Below are 25,637 nucleotides of genomic sequence, written 5' to 3' on the forward strand. Positions count from 1 at the left end.
TTTGCTTTTTTACTTAGTTACATCAGGGTTTTCTTTTACTTTTTCTCTTGTAGGTTTTAACATTGTTCCCAGTGTGATACAGTGTTTTGTTGGATCACACTCAGACCAAAAATACAGCCATGTGTACGAGCGCTAAAGGATCAGTCATTAATATCTAAGCAGATATCCATCTCTGTGGGAGAAAGTAACACAATTCTATGTGATGGCATGTTGGAAGAGGAAGCATTTTGGGGTTGTAATGAATGATGCCAGGTTGGCACAATATGTGGTTTATATGATGGGGCAACATTGCACTTTTTTCTATATCGTTAAGCTGTCCGGCTAGCACTGGTACTAAGTCTGATGATGGGAGGATGATACTGATGATGTATGTTTACTGTTCAGACATCTACAGGGCGATCCTACGTCTCCAAAATATGTCGTCTGACGCGACGATGTCCTCCTACAGCTATGAGACCCTGAAAGTCACCACGCCGGCCGATCACATCTACCATGTAGAGATAAACCGCCCCGAGAAGAGGAATGCAATGAACAAGGCTTTCTGGAGGTGCGAAGGTCTAATATTCTCATTATTATATTGTAGACACTAGATATCACATCTTCCTCCATTAACACAACAGACATCTATGGCATAAGTGTAGGATTTGTCCGGCTGCTGCCTCCAGGTGTGCGGCCCCTTCTACCCTCCCAGTCCCGCCACCTATCGAGGTACAGTCAGGTTCGGAGGACCCTTCTCTTTTGTGGAGTTGTAATAAATGTCTATGATATCGCTTTGTGTGGCGTCCAGACCCATTTTGGTTCCTCTTATCTTGAGGGTTACTTAAAGGATCAAGCCGGTAACAATCCAGTCTGTTAGGTCCTTGTTTCCCCTGATGGTAGATGCTGGAAATAATCTCTCTGACGTCACAGATATGGGACTGTATATTCTGTACTTCCCTCCACAGGGAGATGGTCCTTTGCTTTCAGGCTCTCGGAGAAGATTCTAATTGCCGGGCAGTCGTCATTTCTGGCTCGGGAAAAATGTTCACATCAGGTCAGTGCGTCATTACACCCAATATGGGGTGAGCGGCCGTAAGTCCTACGATATATAACTTCACGATCGATGGCTTTCTGAGCATCATTTTGTGCCTTCTTCCACCTTGTGCCATCCCATTCACCTGCGCAGCTCATGGCTGCCTGCCATGCTGGGACTGATGGAGATAGCCGAGACGCTATCACTGCCAAGAAAATGAATGGATCGGTGGTCGCGCATGCGCACTAACGTTTCATTTACACAGGGGACTTCGACACTCTTATTCTCACGATCGGTGGGATCTACCAGTGATCTCGGATATTTTATACTTCTGACATCAGAGAACTAACATTATCAGATGTCAGAAGAAACAAGGATCCGTCCGATCAAAAAAACGAGAATGTCAAAGTCTCCTGTGTGAAGGTAAGGTTAGTGCGCATGTGCAACCATCGCCCCATTCACTTTTCCAGGATTGATGGCTTGGTTGTGTTTCAGTCCCAGCATGGCCGCTCATCAGGGGTATTCTGGCAATAGCAACACGATTTACTGATAGCAATGGCTAGAAACAGTGCCACGTTGGTGGTTTTGCATCTCAGATTGCAACATTTTGGAGTTTTCTGAAGTCTTTGTTAACACTAGTGCTTGTATTTCAATTTTTTTTATATTTTTTTTCTTTCTTTTGAATCATACAAAAACAAATGTTCTCATTTACAAGATCCATTCAGTTGAATGAGCTTTATTTTTACTAGAATGTCCTTTTGCATTCGTTCCAGGGGCTGCACTACAAAGTTGACATTTTTGTTTTGCCCTAATGGTACTCACCTGGAGAATCATTTTGCCACCATTTAAAAAAAAAAAAAAATAGTTTTATTGCAATTTTTCCACTGTTTAACTGCACTTTGATTTTTTTTTGCTTCCCAATATATTATATGGCAAAGTGAGTGGAGTCATTCAAAAGTACATCTTGTCTTGCAAAAAAAAAAAAACCCAATCACTTGTTTGTCTATAAATTTGTGACACTTTGAAGACAGAGAAGAAAAAATAAAAGCACAAAAACAAAACAAAAACAAATCGATCAGGAAGGGGTTAACGGATCAGTTTGGGTTTTTTTTCAGCCAGTAAAATCTGATCTGATCAAAACAGAACATAAACAGATGCAAATGGATTGAACACGGAAACCAAAAGTTTCCTCTTTTAAACCGATGCATTTGATGGATCCGTTTAAAGATGGAAACTTTGGGTTCAGTTTGGTATTTTGCATCTTTTCCTTCTCCTTTTGTACATGTCCTTTTTTTTTTTTTTTCTTTACTTGATCCATTACAGTCTGATGTCATATGGACATGTGAACGCAGTGTAATGTGGTTTTTCGTCACTTCCCTTGTCAGCAAATATAATACGACCAACCAAGTCTAAGCCCCCCTTTTTTTTCTCCAAGGACCCCCAGTTTGCTTCTGAGGTGTATATCCCCTTGGATGCCCCTTATGTCATTCTCTCTTCTGCAGGGATCGATCTCATGAACCTGGAAAGTGACTTCATACAGTCACCGGGAGAAGACGCTGCCAGAATTGCCTGGGGTGTTCGTAAGAAGATTATTGAATATCAGAAATCTTTTTCTGTCATTGAGAAGGTTTGTACTTCCATCTGGACAGTAGATGTCAAGGATATGTGATACTGTCTCTATGGGAACAACATGGCCTCTTTATAGAGTGGACTCTTGACATCGAGTCTTTCGCATGCTTCTAGTTGGACACTTGTGTTAGCTGTGAATCGTGGTCCTCATGGTGACTGTTATGAAGAACATAAAAAGTCATGGACTTCTTTGACCTATAAGAGCCTGGAAGGTTGGACTCCACACTTGCTGGTCATATGAATTATGTTTCTTCAACCTTCCCAAACTTCTCAATAACGTCTTCATAATTTCTATGCTTGTCTCCATCCACCTTGGTCATCCTCATCTAGTTTCATCTCCACCTCGGCCCACCACATGTATACTTCCCCCTCCCATAAGTTTGGGGTTCCCATAATGTCCAAAATGATATCGTATTTTGGGAGTCATTTTCTTTCAAAGTTAAGATGGGGCCTGATTAGTAAAGGAATTGAAGAGAAAATCCAGAAAACACCACAATAGCTGCAGCTTTGGAATCTGCTGCCCCACTTACACATACCAAAGCTCGCAAAATCAACAGACATCCCTGGCACACCAGCCTGACCAAAGAACTGAGGCGAGCTTCCAGCGCTGCTGAGTGCAGATGGAAAAGATCCCACTCCAACGAGCACTTCATCGCATTCAAACAGTCCCTCACTACTTTCAAGACCGCACTCACCACAGCTAAACAAACCTACTTCTCATCTCTCATATCCTCCCTGTCTCACAACCCTAAACAGTTATTCAACACCTTCAATTCTCTCCTTCGTCCCCCAGCACCTCCCCCCTCCCCACTCATCTCAGCTGAAGACTTTGCCTCATTTTTCAAGCAGAAGATTGATAACATCAGAGACAGTTTTGGTCAACAACCCCCAGAGCCCTTCCTCCCGACTTCCCAGCCCTCCACCTCCAAAACCAACTTCTCCACCATTACAGAAGATCGACTCTCCACTCTACTCTCAAGATCACATCTCACCACCTGTGCACTTGACCCGATCCCATCCCACTTCATCCCAAACCTCACCACAGTCTTCATCCCAACCCTAACCCATCTCTTCAACCTATCACTAACAACTGGTGTTTTCCCCTCAAGCTTTAAACATGCCTCAATCAGACCTATCCTCAAAAAGCCCTCTCTTGACCCATCCTCTGTATCTAGCTATCGCCCTATATCACTTTTCCCCTATGCCTCCAAGCTACTGGAACAACACGTCTACCTTGAACTGTCCTCCCATCTCTCTTCTTGCTCCCTCTTTGACCGCTTACAATCTGGCTTCCGGTCACACCACTCCACTGAAACTGCCCTTACTAAGGTCACCAATAACCTCTTAACCACTAAGAGCAAGCGACACTACTCTGTCCTCCTCCTCCTGGACCTGTCGGCTGTCTTTGACACAGTGGACCATTCCCTATTATTACAGACCCTCTAATCCCTTGGCATCACAGACTTGGCCCTATCCTGGATATCATCATACCTAACAGACCGGACATTCAGCATCTCCCACTCACACACCACCTCCTCACCTCGCCCCCTATCTGTTGGAGTCCCACAAGGTTCAGTCCTAGGGCCCCTGCTCTTCTCCATTTACACCTTTGGCCTGGGACAGCTCATAGAATCTCATGGCTTTCAGTATCATCTCTACGCTGATGACACAGATCTACATCTCTGGACCAGATATCACCTCCTTACTAACCAGAATCCCTCAATGTCTGTCCGCTATTTCATCCTTCTTCTCCACTAGATTTCTGAAACTTAACATGGACAAAAGAGAATTCATCATCTTTCCCCATCTCATGTGACCCCCCCAATGAACCTATCCATTACAGTAAATGGCTGACCACTCTCCCCAGGCCCACAAGCTTGCTGCCTCGGGGTAATCCTTGACGCTGATCTCTCCTTCAAACCACATATCCAAGCCCTTTCCAGTTCCTGCCGACTTCAACTCAAAAATATTTCACGAATCCGTTCATTCTTCAACCAAGAATCTGCAAAAACCCTAGTCCATGCCCTCATCATCTCCCGCCTCGACTACTGTAACCTCCTGCTCTGTGGCCTCCCCTCTAACACTCTCGCACCCCTCCAATCTATTTTAAACTCTGCTGCCCGACTAATCCACCTGTTCCTCCGCTATTCCCCAGCTTCTCCCCTCTGTCAATCCCTTCACTGGCTCCCCATTGCCCAGAGACTCCAATACAAAACCCTAACCATGACATACAAAGCCATCCACAACCTGTCTCCTCCATACATCTGTGACATTGTCTCCCGGTACTTTCCTGCACGCAACCTCCGATCCTCACAAGATCTCCTTCTCTATTCCCCTCTTATCTCCTCTTCCCACAATCGCATACAAGATTTCTCTCGCGCATCACCCATACTCTGGAACTCTCTACCACAACATATCAGACTCTCACCTACCATCGAAACCTTCAAAAAGAGCCTGAAGACCCACCTCTTCCGACAAGCCTACAACCTGCAGTAACCACCGATTGACCAAACCGCTGCATGACCAGCTCTATCCTCACCTACTGTATCCTCACCCATCCCTTGTAGATTGTGAGCCTTCGCGGGCAGGGTCCTCTCTCCTCCTGTACCAGTTATGACTTGTATTGTTTAAGATTATTGTACTTGTTTTTATTATGTGTACCCCTCCTCACATATAAAGCGCCATGGAATAAATGGCGCAATAACAATAATAATAATAATAATGTGAGGGACTGGGGATGGATATGGTTGAGGATGGAGGATAGAAAAGGGGCAAGAAGGATGGATACGAAAGATAAATCTGGATGGATATGGGTCAATATCTGTCAGATGGATATGGGAGGATGAATATGGATGGAGGATGATGAGGGAAAAGGAGGATGGATTTGAATGGGGATGGATATAGTTGGAGGATAGATATGAAGCATAAATATGGGTGGATATGGAGTATGGATGGGGATGGATATGGATGAGGACAGATATGGGGGATTGATGAAGGAGATGGAAGATTGGTAGGAATGGGGATGAAAGATGGATGAGGGAGTTGGGTATGGATAAAGATGGAGGATAGATATGGGTGGATATAGAAATGGATGGAGTATGGATATGCAGGCTCAATATACATATGGAGGATGGATATGGATGGCAGTTGGGGATGGATATGGATTACGATGGAGGATGGATAAAGGGTATGGAAGATAGATATGGATGGAGATAGAGGATGGATGAGGGTGATCGATATGGATGGAGTTGGATATAGAGGATAAATATTAATGATGGTTATGGATGAGGATGGACCTAGAGATGGATATGGAGATGGATGGGAATAGGGGATTAATATGGATATGAGTGGGGATGGATATTAAACGATTAAACGAGAATTGATGATGATGATGATGATGAATACACTCATCCTGTGGATAGTCATGATATGGGTTTGGCCTCTTTGCTGACATTGTATTCCTACCCTCAGTGCACGAAGCCTGTGATTGCAGCAGTCCACAATGGTTGTATTGGAGGAGGTGAGAGAACTCCCGGATAATATTGTCTATTTATTCTCAGTAGGTAGTTATACATTCCTGTAATGCTGTGTGTCCCATCAGGTGTGGATCTCGTCACTGCCTGTGACATTCGCTACTGTTCCCAGGACGCCTATTTCCAAGTTAAGGTGAGACGTCCGTAGAGCGGTCGCAATACTTTCTGGTGGTCCCTTGTTCTCTATAATGTAAGCGGCTTATTAGGGTCTCTTGCTCTGGCCATATTTGGGCGCCAATGTGTAACTGGGCCCCTTCTAGTACTGATGTCTTAAGCCCCCTCAGTCTCTGCGGCGCGGGGTCACTGCTCCCCTTTTCTCTACTGCTGGCATTTTCTCCAAGTCTCTTTAGAAATAAATGGAGCCCCTCCAGACCCCCTTCTATATAACCATCTCTTCTTGCAGGAGGTGGATATGGGTTTGGCGGCGGACGTGGGAACCCTCCAGCGCCTGCCGAATATCATTGGGAACAGAAGGTATGTAACACTCGTTATCCTCCAATACAGCAGGACATGACCATATTTCCTCTATTCAATGATTTGGCTTTAGACCTCATGCACACAGCCATGATACAAAGACCAAATAATGGGAAAGACCCATCCTTTTCCTCTATATGCCTATTATATGTGGACTAGATGGTGGCCCGATTCTAACGTATCGGGTATTCTAGAATATGTAGGTAGTATATAGCACAGGCTACGTACTATATTGCACAGTGACGTAGTATATAACACAACCGACGTAGTATATAACATAGCTACGTAGTATGTAACACAGCGTACGTAGTATATAGCAGAGCTACGTAGTATATAACACAGCCACGTAGTATATAACATAGCCACGTAGTGTATTGCACAGGTATGTAGTATATTGGTCAGCCACGTAGTATATAACAGAGCCATGTAGTATATAACATAGCCATGTAGTATATAACATATATGTATTTCTATATCCGCGCTGGAAATGCCACAGAAAAATATATATATTTCTTTCAAAATGAAATATAATCCTGACTAAGATAAGCGATGACTTAATTAAAGATAAAATAAAGATGGTTACCGGATGATGGCAAGCGATTTCCTCCTGGTTCGGGTTCTCGGATGTGTGCCCGACAGTGAAGGAATCTTGTGCAACTTTAAAGGTAAGTATGTGAGGGGAGGGTGTAAAAAAGCCTGTCCCGGCCGGTGACAGACACCCTCTGCCTCACGAGCGTAGTTACCTAATCTTCAGCGCTGAGCAGCGCTTCCACGCGCTGGTTGCCGGCGAGGTGCAGGAAGTTTGCAGGACCTCGCGTGACGTCACTCACACGTGATGCTTAACGTGAGCGGCTACGGAATGCGCACTTTCCCAAAAAGATTCTTGTCCTATCCAACGCGTTTCGGAGTCTACGGACTCCTTTCTCAGGGATCCCTTTTGAAAGAAATATATATATTTTTCTGTGGCATTTCCAGCGCGGATATAGAAATACATATATGACATTTGGTGTTTTTTGCACTTTACATTGGACAATTCAGGTAGTTGTGTCCATATATTCGCAGCAGGAATACCACTATTATTAAGATACCACCATTATCATTAATACACAGTATATGCAGTGCCCTTAGCCGCTTTTATATTTAATTAGTATATAACATAGCCACGTAGTATATTGCACAGGCACGTAGCATACGCAGCATCAATAGTAAAAAGTTGGTCACACAGGGTTAATAGCAGCGTTAATGGAGTGCGTTACACCGCGCTCCGGTAACGCTGGCATTAACCCTGTGTGAGGGCTGACTGGAGGGGAGTATGGAGCGGGCGCTGGCTGCGGGGAGGAAAGAACAGCCATTTTGCCACTGGAGTGCCCGTCGCTGATTGGTCGTGGCAATGGTCGTGGGCATTTTGCCACAAACAATCAGCGACTTGGATTTCCATGACAGACAGACAGAAAGACAGACAGAAGTGACCCTTAGACAATTATATAGTAGATTAGTGATGTAAGTATACGTCCATACTGAACACAGAACATGCCTGTGCTTGCCACTAGGGGGCGCTGCAGAGCTATCTGCAGAATACATTGCCGTGTATTACAGAAGGCACAATTGCCCGTTTGGGTCCCCAAGTGGGAATAAAACAGTTATAAAAAAAAACAAAAAAACACTAGATAAAAGAATGATGATCCGAACCATAAAACTTATCACATTATCTTTACCATGCAGTGAAAATCTTAAATAAAACAAAAATCATTACAAGAATTAATTTTTTTGCTTATTTAGTCCCCCTACCAAAAATGTAAATAAACAGTGACCGTAGAGGCTAGAGATGAGTGAATATTTCATTGTTCGGTTAAGATCACAATCGCCAATTTTGCAATATTCGCTGAACATAGCCGAACGCCAATGGAGTCAATGGGAGGCAAAAACGAACGCATACATAACTCCTTCAAACAGGCCCAAAAGCTGCCAAAGCACATCAAATGAGGGGCAGACACCAGGAATGTGGCTTCAATTGAACAACAGTACAAATTTTAGAACGGCAGCAATCAGCCAGGCATGAGGTATCGGGGTCTGGGACGGCATTTACAGCTTTCAACTGACCGTCACAGTAAGACGAGGCGGGTGAGGGATCGGTGTAGGGATTGGTGTAGGGATCGGTGTAGGCCTCCTGTGCTGGGAGCCCTCATACCACATGCCACACCTCTACCTCTTCGTTCTCAGACCCACTCAGGTGGCACAAATATCAGTTTCATAGACTACTATTGTCAGAAAAATGTAAGGATAGCAATACAGGTAGTTGACTCAAAGGTAGTGGAGGACTGATGGTCTCCGAGGTCTACTGCTGCAGGCAACATGCATGAAGGAGACCCAACCAGGAGTCTACACATGTCCAAAAATTAATGGCAGACACCACCAAAGTGGCATCAATTGCAATAGAGTAGAACTAGTCTAGCGGGGACCGACCTCTCTTCCACTACAGCCAACCCAGCAACCAGGAGTCTTCAAATTTCAAAAAATGAGGGCCGACACCACCGAAGTGGCATCAATTTCCCGAGAATAGAAATCTAAACTATCTGACTAATAAACAACCGCCTAGCTAACTACCTGAAATCTATCAGCACCCAGGACCAGCGTCGGGAGCAGCCTCTCTGCGCTTTTAGGGTATGTGCACATGTTCAGGTTTTTTCGTGTTTTTTTTCGCGATAAAAACACATGCATATGCATCCTATCATTTAGAATGCATTCTGCAATTTTTGTGCACATGATGCATTTTTTTCCGCGAAAAAAGCACATTGCGGTAAAAAAAGCAGCATGTTCATCAATTTTGCAGATTTTTCGCGTTGTTCCCGCTATTTAATGCATTGGGAAAAACCGCGCAAAAAAAAAAACTAGTGCGGATTTCTGGCAGAAATGTCCGTTTTTTTGTCAGGAAATTTCTGCAAGAATTCCTGACGTGTGCACATAGCCTTAGGGTAAGTTCACACAGGGCGTTTGTGCTGCTTTTTTTTTCTTCAGCAAAACCTGATCTTCTTGACAGGAAAGAAGCTGCGTCAAAAACGCAAGTTTAGGTGCGTTTTTTTGTTGCGCATTTGGTGCATCTTTTTTTTTCTGCTTGTCCAGGCTAATATCCTTAAATTTTCAGTAGTAAAAACGCAGCAAATAATGACACCTGCGTTTTTGCTGCGTTTTTTCAACACCCATTCAAGTCAATGGGTGAAAAATGCAGCAAAAACGCTGAAAGAAGTGGCATGCTCTATGTCCAAAAAATCACAGCAAAGCACAAAATACTGATCAAACAAAAAACCAATGTTTGTGCATGAGATTTCTGAAATCTCACAGGCTTTGCTGGTACTGTAAAAGTAGCTGAAAATTAGCATAAAAAAAAACACAGCAAAAACGCCTTTACAGTGTCAAAATGGCGCTAAAACAAGATGTCTGCTCTTTATATAGAGAGGGACATGTGATTTCAGCAGCCAATGGCACAAGCCTTTGTGTCTGAACATTGTGGATGTTTCCTACGCCCTGATTGGCTAGCTGCAATGTGCACACATAAAGTTAGAAAAAAAAGGATGTACAAGCACGCTGCTCCTCTGAGCTCTCCCCACCCCCCTCCCCTCATCAAACACGTACCCCACGGTCATCATACACCACCATTATATATATATTCCGTCACATCTCTTCCAGTCCCTTTCCCCTGCTGTCACCTCTCACCTTACAAAAATATTCAACCTTTCTCTCTCTTCTGGTATCTTTCCCTCCTCATTTAAGCATGCCATCATACATCCATTACTTAAAAAACCATCCCTCGATCAAAACAGTGCTGCTAATTAAAGACCTGTCTCTAATCTTCCCTTCATCTCTAAACTCCTCGAACGCCTGGTCCACTCCCGTCTTATCCGCTATCTCTCAGATAAGTCTCTTCTCGACCCTCTACAATCCGGTTTCCGCTCTTTACGCTCTACTGAAACTGCCCTCACTAAAGTTTCTATAATGATCTACTAACAGCTAAATCTAAAGGTCCATGCTAATTCTCCTGGATCTCTGCAGCATTCAACACTGTGGATCATCAGCTCCTCCTCACTATGCTCCGCTCCATCGGCCTCAAGGACACCGTTCTCTCCTGGTTCTCCTCCTATCTCTCTGACCGCTCCTTGACTGTACGTTTTGCTAGCTTCTCCTCCACACACCTTCCCCTTAGATTGTGCACACGTTCAGGATTTTTCGCGGATTTTTTCACGTTTTCTCACTATAAAAATTCAATAAAGCCACAAAAAACCGCATACATTAAGCATCCTATTATTAGAATGAATTCTGCATTTTTTGTGCACATGTTGTGTTTTTTTCCGCAGCGGAATCGCATCCAAGAAAAAAACACAGCATGTTCATTCCTTGTGCAGAATCGCGAGGATTCCACACACATAGGAATGCATTGATCCGCTTATGGGATGCCCACCATGCGGGAAGTAAGCGGATCATGTGCGGTTGGTACCCAGGATGGAGGAGAGGAGACTCTCCTCCAGGACCTGGGAACCATATACTGTAAAAAAAAAAAGAATTAAAATAAAAAATCGTGATATTCTCACCTTCCGGCGTCCCCGGCAGGCTTCCTGCTCCTCGCGATACTCCCGATCCCAGTAATGCCTTGCGGCAATGACCTGTGATGACGTACGGTCTCGCGAGATGCTACGTCATCTGGGGTCATTGCCGCAAGGCATTATTGGGAACGGGAGCATTGCGAGGCGCGGGAATCCTGCCGGGGACGCCGGAAGGTGAGAATATCATGATTTTTTATTTTTTTAATGATTTTTAACATATCTTTTTACTATTGATGCTGCATAGGAAGCATCAATAGTAAAAAGTTGGTCACACTTGTCAAACACTATGTTTGGAAAACGCTAGCATTCTGCATGCCAATTCCGCATGCGATATACAGTACAGACCAAAAGTTTGGACACACCTCATTTAAAGATTTTTCTGTATTTTCATGACTATGAAAATTGTACATTCACACTGAAGGCATCAAAACTATGAATAACACATGTGGAATTATATACTTAACAAAAAAGTGTGAAACAACTGAAATTATGTCTTATATTCTAGGTTCTTCAAAGTAGCCACCTTTTGCTTAGATGACTGCTTTGCAAACTCTTGGCATTCTCTTGATGAGCTTCAAGAGGTAGTCACCGGGAATGGTCTTCCAACAATCTTGAAGGAGTTCCCAGAGATGCTTAGCACTTGTTGGCCCTTTTGCCTTCACTCTGCGGTCCAGCTAACCCCAAACCATCTCGACTGGGTTCAGGTCTGGTGACTGTGGAGGCCAGGTCATCTGGCGTAGCACCCCATCACTCTCCTTCTTGGTCAAATAGCCCTTACACAGCCTGGAGGTGTGTTTGGGGTCATTGTCCTGTTGAAAAATAAATGATGGTCCAACTAAACTCAAACCGGATGGAACAGCATGCCGCTGCAAGATGCTGTGGTGGCCATGCTGGTTCAGTATGCCTTCAATTTTGAATAAATCCCCAACAGTGTCACCAGCAAAGCACCCCCACACCATCACACCTCCTCCTCCATGCTTCATGGTGGGAACCAGGCATGTAGAGTCCATCCGTTCACCTTTTCTGCATCGCACAAAGACACGGTGGTTGGAACCAAAGATCTCAAATTTGGACTCATCAGACCAAAGCACAGATTTCCACTGGTCTAATGTCCATTCCTTGTGTTCTTTAGCCCAAACAAGTCTCTTCTGCTTGTTGCCTGTCCTTACCAGTGGTATCCTAGCAGATATTTTACCATGAAGGACTGCTGCACAAAGTCTCCTCTTAACAGTTGTTGTAGAGATGTGTCTGCTGCTCAGGGGTGGATAAAGGGTAGCCAGGGCCCCGGGCTGTTCAGACACTGTGGGCCCCCCGGGTCATGTGACGGGGGTCATGTGACATACCCGAGCCAGATTATTCCAGAAAAATGGCCAGGCCCTACTCTACTGTAACCTATTAAATATTTGTTAAAATCTGCAATACAATTTAGGTATATTTTGATCAATAATATCACATACAAGGAACAAATACCACCGCACCATGACCAGACCACAAATTACAACCACAGTGATCGAATAATATCACATACAAGGGACAAATACCACAACACCATTTCCAGACCACATATTACCACCACATAGTGATTGAATACTACAATACTGATCAGTAATAAACAAAAAACAAAAACACAATACTATCACTATAAGTGCCAGTATTCACAGGAGATCTGTACTTAGTATGCAGTGTCTGTGTAGAGGTAATACAGAGATCACTGGTGGTATTATACACAGGAGCTCTGTATATAATGTATATGGAATACAGTGATCACTGGTGACATAGTACACAGGAGCTCTGTATATAGTATACAGTGTATAGTGTCAGTGTATAGGTAACACTGACTCACCAGTGACGTCTCTAGGTGAAGTCCTTCATCTTTCATCCAGCAAAGACCGCCATCATTTTTTCCAGCCAGGACTCGTTTCTGCAGGAAATAACACAGTTATCTCGAGCTCCGCTTGCAGAACACATTACTTAATTTTTCACAACTTCTACATTACAACACGAAGAAAAAAAGGCGATATAGTGTCACTCTGCACAGTAACAGGCCTGCCCCCTCATTTAAAACAGTATACTAAAAAAAATAAATAAATACATCACTGCAGTAATAATATCCCTTAATTAGCCCCTATGGTAATAATATTCCCCACCCTGGCCCCGTGTGTCTCATTCCTGGCTCCAGCCATATGTTCTCCCATCCTGCACTCATGACTATCCATTCTACCCCATATGATCTCCCCATCCTGCCCCATCTGTCTCCATCATATCCATCCTGCCCCATGATCCAATCCTGCCCCATGTCTTTCATTCTGCCCCGTGTCTCCAATCATGCCACGTGTCTACATTCTGCCCATGCCTCCAGTCCTGCCCCCAGTGTGTCCAGCAATCTGCCCCAGTGTGTCCAGCATATTACCCCCAGTCTGTCCAGCAATCTGCCCCAGTATGTCCAGCATATTGCTCCAGTGTGTCCAGCATTGCCCCCAGACAGTGTGTCCAGCAATCTGTCCCAGTGTCTGACTCCAGCATATTGCCCCCAGTGTGTCCAGCAATCTGCCCCAGTGTCCAGCATTGCCCCCAGACAGTGTGTCCAGCAATCTGCCCCAGTATGTCCAGCAATCTGCCCCAGTGTGTCCAGCAATCTGCTCCAGTGTGTCCAGCATATTACCCCCAGTGTGTCCAGCAATCTGCCACAGTATGTCCACCATTGCCCCCAGACAGCGTCCAGCAATTTGCCCCAGTGTGTTCAGCAATCTGCCCCAGTGTGTCCAGCATATTACCCCCAGTGTGTCCAGCATATTACCCCCAGTGTGTCCAGCATATTACCCCCAGTGTGTCCAGCATATTACCCCCAGTGTGTCCAGCAATCTGCCCCATTGTGTCCAGCATATTACCCCCAGTGTGTCCAGCAATCTGCCCCAGAATGTCCAGCATATTGCCCCAGTGTGTCCAGCATTGCCCCCAGACAGTGTGTCCAGCAATCTGCCCCAGTGTCCAGCATTGCCCCCAGACAGTGTGTCCAGCAATCTGCCCCAGTGTGTCCAGCATTGCCCCAGTGTGACCAGCAATCTGTCCCAGTGTCTGACTCCAGCATATTGCCCCCAGTGTGTCCAGCAATGTGCCCCAGTGTCCAGCATTGCCCCCAGACAGTGTATCCAGCAATCTGCCCCAGTGTGTCCAGCAATCTGCCCCAGTGTGTCCAGCAATCTGCCCCAGTGTGTCCAGCATATTACCCCCAGTGTGTCCAGCATATTACCCCCAGTGTGTCCAGCAATCTGCCCCAGTGTGTCCAGCAATCTGCCACAGTATGTCCAGCATTGCCCCCAGACAGTGTCCAGCAATCTGCCCCAGTGTGCCCAGCATATTACCCCCAGTGTGTCCAGCATATTACCCCCAGTGTGTCCAGCATATTGCCCCCAGTGTGTCCAGCATATTGCCCCCAGTGTGTCCAGCATATTACCCCCAGTGTGTCCAGCATATTGCCCCAGTGTGTCCAGCATTGCCCCCAGAAAGTGTGTCCAGCAATCTGCCCCAGTGTCTCCAGCAATCTGCCCCAGTGTCTCCAGTATTGCCCCCAGTGTGTCCTCCAGCAATCTGCCCCAGTGTCTCCAGAATTGCCCCCAGTGTGTCCTCCAGCAATCTGCCCCAGTGTCTCCAGTATTGCCCCCAGTGTGTCCTCCAGCAATCTGCCCCAGTGTCTCCAGTATTGACCCCAGTGTGTCCTCCAGCAATCTGCCCCAGTGTCTCCAGTATTGCCCCCAGTGTGTCCTCCAGCAATCTGCCCCAGTGTCTCCAGTATTGCCCCCAGTGTGTCCTCCAGCATTGCCCCAGTGTCTCCAGTATTGCCCCCAGTGTGTCCTCCAGCATTGCCCCAGTGTGTCCTCCAGCATTGCCCCCCAGTGTGTTCTCCAGGCTCCAGCATTGCCCCAGTGTGTCCTCCAGCATTGCCCCCCAGTGTGTTCTCCAGGCTCCAGCATTGCCCCAGTGTGTCCTCCAGTATTGCCCCCCAGTGTGTCCGTTAGCTTATCAAAAAAAACAAACAAAAAAAACAACAGTCTCCTCACCTGTCCGCGCTCCAGGCGGCGAGCTCCTTCCAGCAGCGCACACTCGCCGGCGACTGACAATGACGTCAGACGCCGGCGACGTGTGCGCTGCGGCCGACTTCAGCTGCCAGCCTCCAATTGGCTGGCGGCTGTTGTTGCTAACTATTGATGTGCGGGCGCGCGCCCACACATCAATAGGAAACCGCCGCAGCGCCGGAAGGGGCCCGGTGAGCAGATGAGAAGGGGCCCAATGCGGGCCCCCTCTCTCTGCCTACCGGATCCGGGGGCACATACATGCCGGCCCGGCGGTGGGCATTCAATCACAGACGATTAGTGGAGGGTCAATCTGTGCGGTAGCCCAGGGCCCCCCCAGACCACTGGGCCCTGGGCTACCGCCCATATTGACCCTCTGATAATCCGCCCCTGCTGCTGCTAGAACTCTGTGTGGCATTGACCTGGTCTCTAATCTGAGCTGCTGTTAACCTGCAATTTCTGAGGCTGGTGACTCGGATAAACTTATCCTCAGAAGCAGAGATGACTCTTGGTCTTCCTTTCCTGGGGTGGTCCTCATGTGAGCCAGTTTCTTTGTAGCGCTTGATGGTTGTTGCCACTGCACTTGGGGACACTTTCAAAGTTTTCCCAATTTTTCGAACTGACTGACCTTCATTTCTTAAAGTAATGATGGCCACTTGTTTTTCTTTACTTAGCTGCTTTTTTCTTGCCATAATACAAATTCTAACAGTCTATTCAGTAGGACTATCAGCTGTGTATCCATCAGATTTCTGCACAACACAACTGATGGTCCCAACCCCATCTATAAGGCAAGAAATCACACTTATTAAACCTGACAGGGCACACCTGTGAAGTGAAAACCATTCCCGGTGACTATCTCTTGAAGCTCATCAAGAGAATGCCAAGAGTGTGCAGAGCAGTCATCAAAGCAAAAGGTGGCTACTTTGAAGAACCTAGAATATAAGACATAATTTCAGTTGTTGCACACTTTTTTGTTAAGTATATAATTCCGCATGTGTTATTTCATTGTTTTGATGCCTTCAGTGTGAATGTGCAATTTTCATAGTCATGAAAATACAGACAAATCTTTAAATGAGAAGGTGTGTCCAAACTTTTGGTCTGCACTGTACCTGCGGCAGGAGTTGCAGAATTGCCACGGAAATTTCAGCGGCAATTCTGCAACGTGTGCACTTAGCCTTACTGTTGGGGTTCCTCAAGGATCAGTCCTAGGCCCCCTTCTCTTCTCTTTGCATACCGCCCCTATTGGACAAACTATCAGTAGATTTGGGTTCCAGTTCCATCTCTATGCTGACGACACCCAATTATACACCTCTTCTCCTGTTATCACGCCGACCTTTTTAGAAAACACCAGTGATTGTCTTACCGCTGTCTCTAACATCATGTTCTCCCTCTATCTGAAACAGAACCTGTAAAAAACTGAACTCCTCGTGTTCTCTTCCTCTACTAACCTACCTTTGCCTGACATTGCCATCTCCGTGTGCGGTTCCACCATTACTCCCAAGCAACATGCCCGCTGCCTTGGGGTCATCCTTGATTCTGACCTTTCATTCACCCCCCACATCCGATCATTGGCTCGCTCTTGTTATCTGCATCTCAAAAACATATCTAGAATTCGCCCTTTTCTTACTTTTGACTCTGCAAAAAACTCTTACTGTTTCACTCATTCTTTCTCATCTGGACTATTGTAACTCTCTACTAATAAGCCTCCCTCTTACCAAACTGTCCCCACTCCAATCTGTGCTGAATGCTGCTGCCAGGATTATATTCCTCACCAACCGTTACACCGATGCCTCTACCTTGTGCCAGTCATTACACTGGTTACCCATCCACTCCAGAATCCAGTACAAAACTATTACCCTCATCCACAAAGCACTCCATGGCTCAGCACCACCCTACATCTCCTCCCTGGTCTCAGTCTACCACCCTACCCGTGCCCTCCGTTCTGCTAATGACCTGAGGTTAGCATCCTCAATAATCAGAACCTCCCACTCCCATCTCCAAGACTTTACACGTGCTGAGCCGATTTTTTGGAACGCACTACCCAGGATAATACGATTAATCCCCAATCCCCACAGTTTTAAACGTGCCCTAAAAACGCATTTGTTCAGACTGGCCTACCGCCTCAACGCATTAACCTAACTATCCCTATGTCTGTACTGTTACATACTAAGGCTGATAACCGGTTCATGCAGCATTACATGAACACCCGATCCTTACACTATGGCTGATCCGAACAACGAAAGCAATTGTTACCATCCACCTCTCGTGTCTCCCCTTTTCCTAATAGATTGTAAGCTTGCGAGCAGCAGGGCCCTCACTCCTCCTGGTATCTATTTTGATCTGTGATTATTGTTATGCTGTAATGTCTATTGTCTGTACAGATCCCCTCTATAATGTGGAATATGTTGGCACTATAGAAATAAAATTACTATTATATATATACTTGATGGTGGCCTGATTATAACACAACGGGTATTCTAGAATATGTATGTAGTTTATTTATGAAGTTTTCAGAATAATGGAATTTATACACAGGATTCGGCCGGCCGGCCGCGACGAATTAGCGAAGCGTGGTTCAAATTCCGCGCGGACAGCGCCTGTCGCTGATTGGTCACACCCGGCCGCGAACAATCAGTGAAGCCAGGGCCAGCTCCAGGTTTTTGAGGGCCCCGGGCGAAAGAGTCTCCGTGGGCCCCCCTCTTTAACACATACCACGATTCATAATGCACAGATACAGCAGAGAAATATAGCACAGCCAAGTAGCGTATAACACAGCCCACGTAGCATATAGCACAGCCACATAGTATATAGCACAGCCACATAGTATATAACACAGCCACGTAGTATATGACACAGCCACGTAGAATATAGCACAGCTCACATAGTAAATAGCACAGACACGTATATTGCCCAGACACGTAGTATATTGCCCAACCACGTAGTATATTGCCCAGCCACATAGTATATTGCCCTGCCACGTAGTATATAGCACAGACACGTAGTATATTGCCCAGCCACGTAGTATATTGCCCAGCCACATAGTATATAGCACAGACACGTAGTATATTGCCCAGCCACGTAGTATATTGCCCAGCCACATAGTATATTGCCCTGCCACGTAGTATATTGCCCAGCCACGTAGTATATAGCACAGACACATAGTATATTCCCAGCTACATAATATATTGCCCAGTCACGTAGTATATTGCCCTGCCACGTAGTATATTGCACAGCCACGTAGTATATAACACAGCCACGTAGTATACAGCACAGCCACGTAATATATAGCACAGAGACGTTGTATATAACACTGCCCATGCAGTATATAACACAGGCCACGTAGTATAGAGCACAGCGATGTAGTATATTGCCTAGCCATGTAATATATACCACAGCCACGTAGTATATAGCACAGGCCACGCAGTATCTAACACAGCCCACGTAATAAATAGCAATGTGGGCACCATATCCCTGTTATAAAAAAAGAATTAAAATTAAAAATAGTTATATACTCACCCTCCGTCGCCCCCCCCCCCCCGAATCCAGGCGAGGCATTTACCAATGCTCCTCGCGACGCTCCGGTCCCAAGAGTGCATTGCAGTCTCGCGAGATGATGACGTAGCGGTCTCGCGAGATGATGACGTAGCGGTCTCGCGAGATGATGACGTAGGGGTCTCGCGAGATGATGATGATGTAGCGGTCTCGCGAGATGATGACGTAGCGGTCTCGCGAGATGATGACGTAGCGGTCTCGCGAGATGATGACGTAGCGGTCTCGCGAGATGATGACGTAGTGGTCTCGCGAGATGATGACATAACAGTCTCGCGAGATGATCACGTAGCGGTCTCGCGAGATGATGACGTAGCGGTCTTGCGAGACCGCTACGTCATCATCTCGCAAGACCGCAATGCATGGACCGGTCACCGGAGCGTCGCGAGGAGCGGGCAAGGCGCCGGAAGGTGAGAATATAATGATTTTTAATTTTTTTTTTCTTATTTTTAACATTAGATCTTTTTAGTATTGATGCTGCATAGGCAGCATCAGTAGTAAAAAGTTGGTCACACAGGGTTAATAGCAGCGTTAACGGAGTGCGTTACACCGTGGCATAATGTGGTCCGTTAACGCTGCCATTAACCCTGTGTGAGCGCTGACTGGAGGGGAGTATGGAGCAGGCACTGACTGCGGGGATTAAGGAGCGGTCATTTCGCCGCCGGACTGTGCCCGTAGCTGATTGGTCGCGGCTAATCAGGGACTTGGTATTTCCGTGACAGACAGACAGTCAGAAGGACAGACAGAAAGACGGAAGTGACCCTTAGACAATTATATAGTAGATATCAATCAGTGAATGCAGTGAAAACCAAATCAAAACTGCGGCATAGTTGTGTTTGTTTGTTTTTTTCTAAATTCTCCCCGTGCTTCTCCACCCCCAAAGAAAAAAAAATTATGCAACAATACACACCTGAAAATTATGCCACAGATACAATATAACTTTTCCTGGAAAAAGAAAATTAGTCTTCCATATAGATATTTAAAGGGGGGGGGGGGAGTTATTGCTCTCAGAATGCAATGATCGAAAATAAAAATAGTTTGTTCATGGGGTTCCAAAATGGGATATTCATTAAAAAGTTAAACTCAGCAACATATACAATTAAATGGAGATAGCGGCTCTGTAACTTGCTCCGATTCATCGACATTCTGCCAGCACTATGGGAACTGGAACTTCCTTTCCCCCTGACACCTCCTGTAGAGAGACAAAGACCCCACTTCCCACTACCTATTTCTGTATGTATATATTTCTGGAGGAGTATCTGAGCAGTGTCTTGTGTCTTTGTGTGGGGTGCTGATATTAAACTACCTATATTTGGGAATGATTACCAGAGTCTCTTCTTTCTCCACAGCTTGGTGAACGAGCTGGCCTTCACCGCTAGGAAGATGTTGTCAGATGAAGCCTTGAGCAGTGGTCTAGTCAGGTATATTTTTGTTATAGCGGTCTTCCGCTGGTCTGCTTGTTCTATCTTCCAGCAGGGACAAGGCATGTGACAAAACGCATCACCACTGCGGCCAATGATTGACTGCAGTGGTCCCTACAACCAGGACAGGATGGTAATAGCCGGTCTCTGAAGGTTGTGTCTAAAATGCAGCTCCGTCCTATTCAAGTGGAATAACCCATAATTACGCACCATTTAGAGCAGACTCCAAAAATGGTGGTCTGAAACAGATATCGACTAGTTGGATCCCCGAGAGGAGAAAAAAAAAAAAGCTGCACAGACTAAAAAAAGAGCGCCCCTATGATCTAGAGATGCAAACAAGTAACAACATTTTTAATAAAAAATACAAAATATTTAAAAATGCTTAAAATATCCAATTATGGAGAATAAAGTGGAAAAGTATTAAAATCAGGGGTGAGGGCGCATGCGCCATATAAAAAATGTAGCAAACCTGGTAAAAAAAAAACCAACACATCGGTAAGGGTTCATAAGAAAGGAAAGCTGCAGCTCCGCCACGGCTGGCACCTTGCCATAGATGTAGGGGTTATGCACACTCGTTTTTGGCCAGTTGTCATGCATAGCTATCTGACATTTGACTTCCCAATTTTAACCCCTTACTGACCACCGATACGTCTTTTAACCCCTTTACCCCCAAGGGTGGTTTGCACCTTAATGACAGGGCCAATTTTTACAATTCTGACCACTGTCCCTTTATAACTCTGGAACGCTTCAGCGGATCCTGCTGATTCTGACATTGTTTTCGCGTGACATATCGTACTTCATAATAGTGGTAAAATTTCTTTGATATTACCTGCGTTTATTTGTGAAAAAAAACGAAATTTGGCGAAATTTTGCAATTTTCCAAATTTCAATTTTTATGCCCTTAAATCACAGAGATATGTCACACAAAATACTTAATAAGTAACATTTCCCACATGTCGTCTTTACATCAGCACAATTTTGGAGCCAAAAAATTTTTTTTGTTAGGGAGTTATAAGGGTGAAAAGTTGACCAGCAATTTCTCATTTTTACAACACCATTTTTTTTAGGGACCACATCACATTTGAAGTAATTTTGAGGGGTCTATGTGATAGAAAATAACCAAGTGTGACACCATTCTAAAAACTGCACCCCTCAAGGTGCCGGAGTTATCCGTGTCCGTGTGCTCATGTGGCACATCAGTGTGGCACAAGTGCGGCAGCCGTGTGCCGCCCATGTGCCTCCTGAGGACCACACGGACCATGCAGGAGAGACAGCGCTACAGTAAGCGCTGTCCCCAGCGTGTGGTGCTGAAGGCGGCATTTATCTCTCCTCCCCTGCAGGAGAGAAGAGATGAAAAATCAATTTATTTTTTTTGTTAAAAATAAAGTTTGGGGTCACCTCCCATCTCCCACCCCCCGTGCGCCCGCCCGCTTGCAGAGAAATACTCACCCAGCTCCCGCGATGCCTCCTCTCAGAGCCAGCAGCTCGTCCTGTGTGAGCGGTCACGTGGTACCGCTCATTACAGTGATGAATATGCGGCTTCATCCCTATGGGAGAGACCTGCCACCCTCCATGTTACTCTGAAGCCTCCTCTCAGAGCTGGCAGCTCGTCCTGTGTGAGCGGTCACGTGGTACCGCTCATTACAGTGATGAATATGCGGCTTCATCCCTATGGGAGGTGGAGCCGCATATTCATCACTGTAATGAGCGGTACCACGTGACCGCTCACACAGGACGAGCTGCCAGCTCTGAGAGGAGGCTTCAGAGTAACATGGAGGGTGGCAGGTCTCTATGTCCTTCTTTTTAGCACTCGTGCACTTTATCTCCCAGGCAAGCTAAGTCCCCTGATGATTCGGCTTGCGAAGAAACGCGTTGGGACATTCTAACCGGGAGAGTGCAGGGCATGATATTACTCAGGGGTAGTTGTGGACTGCCCTTGTAAGGGCGGGAGCTCGGGAATTTAGGTTTATTGACAGCCCCTTAGGGATTGACAGGGCATTGTCTCCTGACGTCGCTGATCCATGGATTTCTCCACTCCAGCGAACTGTGGGCTTCACCTACCCGTCTACGGCAATTGGTGAGATCGTTCCTTTATTAATATACTTTGGTTGTATATGACATTCACCTTATTTGCCTTACTCCCTCCCGCCTGATTTAACTTTTTTGATACCTGCTAATATTTATACAAACAAGGTTACCTGGTTAATTTTTTGCACCTACGTGTGCTTTAGTTATAAACTAGAGGTATCTTGGGAGTGTGGGACAGCACACTTCGTAAGTGCAACAGTTGTCCATTCTAATATTTTATTTGTACCACTCATAAATGGTGTTTTTCCATACAGGCCACATCATTTAGTATCATTGTATTTTTTGGGGGGTGACACTATTTTCTTGTTGTTGTTTATATTTTTTACCCTACACACATTAAAGGTTATGTTTTAATTCCTACTTTAGCTATGTTCTTCTAAGAATTTTATTAACCCTTCACAGGAATTTTTGGAATGTTTAAAAAAAATGAACATTTAACTTTTTTTCACAAAAAATGTATTTCAGCTCAAATTTGTTTTATTTTACCAAGGTTAGCAGGTGAAATTGAACCCCAAAAATTGTTGTACAATTTGTCCTGAGTACGCAGATACCCCATATGTGGGGGTAAACCACTGGGCGCATGGCAGAGCAAGGAAGCGAAGGAGCACCATTTGACTTTTTCAATGCAAAATTGACTGGAATTGAGATGGGACGCCGTGCTGCGTTTGGAGAGCTTCTGATGTGCCTAAACATTGAAACCCCCCAGAAGTGACACCATTTTGGAAAGTAGACCCCCTAAGGAACTTATCTAGAGGTGTGGTGAGCACTTTTACCCACCAAGTGCTTCACAGAAGTTTATAATGCAGAGCCGTAAAAATAAAAAATCATATTTTTTCACAAAAATGATTTTTTCGCCCCCAATTTGTTATTTTCCCAAGAGTGAGAGAAGAAATTGGACCCCAAAAGTTGCTGTGCAATTTGTCCTGAGTACGTTGATACCCCATATGTGGGGGTAAACCACTATTTGGGCACATGGCAGAGCTCGGAAGGGAAGGAGCGCCGTTTGACTTTTCACTGCAAAATTGACAGGAATTGAGATGGGACGCCGTGCTGCGTTTGGAGAGCCCCTGATGTGCCTAAACATTGAAACACCCCAGAAGTGACACCATTTTGGAAACTAGACCCCCTAAGGAACTTATCTAGATGTGTGGTGAGCATTTTTACCCACCAAGTGCTTCACAGAAGTTTATAATGCAGAGCCGTAAAAATAAAAAAGCATATTTTTTCACAAAAATGATCTTTTCACCCCCAATTTGTTATTTTCCCAAGGGTTAGAGAAGAAATTGGACCCCAAAAGTTGCTGTGCAATTTGTCCTGAGTACGTCGTTACCCCATATGTGGTGGTAAACCACTGTTTGGGTGCATGGCAGAGATCGGAAAGGAAGGAGCGTCGTTTGACTTTTCAATGCAAAATTGACTGGAATTGAGATGGGACACCATGTTGCGTTTGGAGAGCCCCTGATGTGCCTAAACAGTGGAAACCCCGAATTCTAACTGAAACCCTAATCCCAAACACACCCCTAACCCTAATCCCAAACACACACCTAACCCCAACCACACCTCTAACCCTAACCACACCCCTAACCCTGACACGCCCCTAAACCTAATCCCAACCGTAAATGTATCCCTACCCTAGCCCCAACCCTAACCCTAATGGGAAAATGGAAATATATACATTTTTTTAATTTTTTTATTTTTCCCTAACTAAGGGGGTGATGAAGGGGGGTTTGATTTACTATTTATAGCGGATTTTTATGATTGGCAGCCATCACACACTAAAAGACGCTTTTTATTGCAAAAAATATTTTTTGTGTTACCACATTTTGAGAGCTATAATTTTTCCATATTTTAGTCCACAGAGTCATGTGAGGTCTTGTTTTTTCCGGGACGAGTTGACGTTTTTATTGGTAACATTTTGAGATTTTTTGATTGCTTTTTATTCCGATTTTTGTGAGGCAGAATGACCAAAAACCAGCTATTCATGAATTTCCTTGTTGGGAAGGGGGGGCATTTATACCATTCCGCGTTCAGTAAAATGGATAAAGCAGTTTTATAGTGTAAGATTGCTGATCTGACACTTTGCACAGCACTGTGTCAGAACAGCGATCTGACGTGCACTCCTGGAGGCTTCCCGGCGCCTGCTCTGAGCAGGCGCTGGTAAGCCACCTCCCTGCAGGACCCGGATGCGGCCCTGCAGCCATTTTGGGGCCTGCAGGGAGAAGAAGGTAGGAGACCCTCGGAGCAACGCGATCACATCACGTTGCTCCGATGGTCTCAGGGAAGCCCGCAGGGAGCCCCCTCCCTGCGCGATGCTTCCCTATACCGCCGGAACACTGCGATCATGTTTGATCGCAGTGTGTCGGGGGTTAATGTGTCGGGGGCGGTCCGTGACCGCTCTTGGCACATAGTCAGCTGACACCCGGCCGCGCTCCCCCCATGAGCGAGGCCGATCGCTATAACATACTATTTCGTCGGTGGGCATACAGGCCCACCCCACCTCGACGAGATAGTACGTCTAATGTCAGAAAGGGGTTAACTGACCAGTGAGGACGGACTAGGCCGCAGGCCTTTGAGGGAGGACGACATGACAGGGTAAAATGGGCCTATAGGGGGTGAGCGGAAAGGTGGGGGTGATAATATGGAGTGATGTGAGGGGAATATTTGAATTGGGGATTACGGATTGGCTGAGGGCAAGGTAGGCAAGAAGGTGGGGGCGATAAGGTCACCCCCAGGGCCCGACGCCGTATGAGGAGCCCCTCAGGGGACCCTCCGGTTCCAGCAGCAGACCGCGGCTCTAGCGGGCGCTGCCAGGGAGCCGGGAGGAATCCCACCAGTCGGCGGGGCCTGCAGCGGGGGGAGGTGTCGGCCTCCCCTTCATCAGACAGATCATCAGCGCTGCCGGAGCCAGGGAGAGGAGCGGCCGGTGCCCAGCCTGGAACGGGCCCGGCTCAGCGGCGGCAAGTATCGCAAAGGAGCGGGCGGGGGCCTGTACGGCGGGGGCCTCAAACGGCGGCGCGGCGCGGGAGGCCAGCATACTCACCGGTAACGGCCGGTGGGCAGGAGCCAGGCGCAGGAGCGGCGGCGAGCCCATCCATCCGGGCCGCCGCTCAGCGCGACATGAGGGACGATCAGGCGGCAGCAGCACAGGCCCCTGAGCGCAGAGCAGTCAGTGATGGGCGCCAGTTTAGCCCCGCCCACTCGCTGACTGCTGCTGCTAGTAACCGTTTCAGTGCTGGAGGCACTGCAGATAATGTAAACGCATGGGA

The 25,637-nt window shown here is 46.2% G+C and overlaps 1 protein-coding gene across 3 annotated transcripts in view; it reads left to right on the forward strand.

Annotated features, from left to right (window-relative positions):
- LOC138661698 (delta(3,5)-Delta(2,4)-dienoyl-CoA isomerase, mitochondrial-like) overlaps positions 1 to 25,637 on the forward strand; it is a 35,664-nt gene that overhangs the window by 2,604 nt on the left and 7,423 nt on the right. For 2 of the 3 annotated variants that reach the window (XM_069746556.1, XM_069746557.1), the window contains exons 2-8: positions 385 to 547; positions 945 to 1,033; positions 2,515 to 2,639; positions 6,113 to 6,161; positions 6,243 to 6,307; positions 6,578 to 6,648; positions 20,212 to 20,283. In XM_069746556.1, the coding sequence (XP_069602657.1) occupies positions 385 to 547; positions 945 to 1,033; positions 2,515 to 2,639; positions 6,113 to 6,161; positions 6,243 to 6,307; positions 6,578 to 6,648; positions 20,212 to 20,283 (634 nt within the window). The remainder of the gene's footprint in view (positions 1 to 384; positions 548 to 944; positions 1,034 to 2,514; positions 2,640 to 6,112; positions 6,162 to 6,242; positions 6,308 to 6,577; positions 6,649 to 20,211; positions 20,284 to 25,637) is intronic. The other variant, XM_069746558.1, reaches the window with a different exon arrangement.

Source organism: Ranitomeya imitator, chromosome 2 (genome assembly GCF_032444005.1).
Source record: "Ranitomeya imitator isolate aRanImi1 chromosome 2, aRanImi1.pri, whole genome shotgun sequence".
In the NCBI taxonomy this organism is placed as follows: domain Eukaryota; kingdom Metazoa; phylum Chordata; class Amphibia; order Anura; family Dendrobatidae; genus Ranitomeya; species Ranitomeya imitator.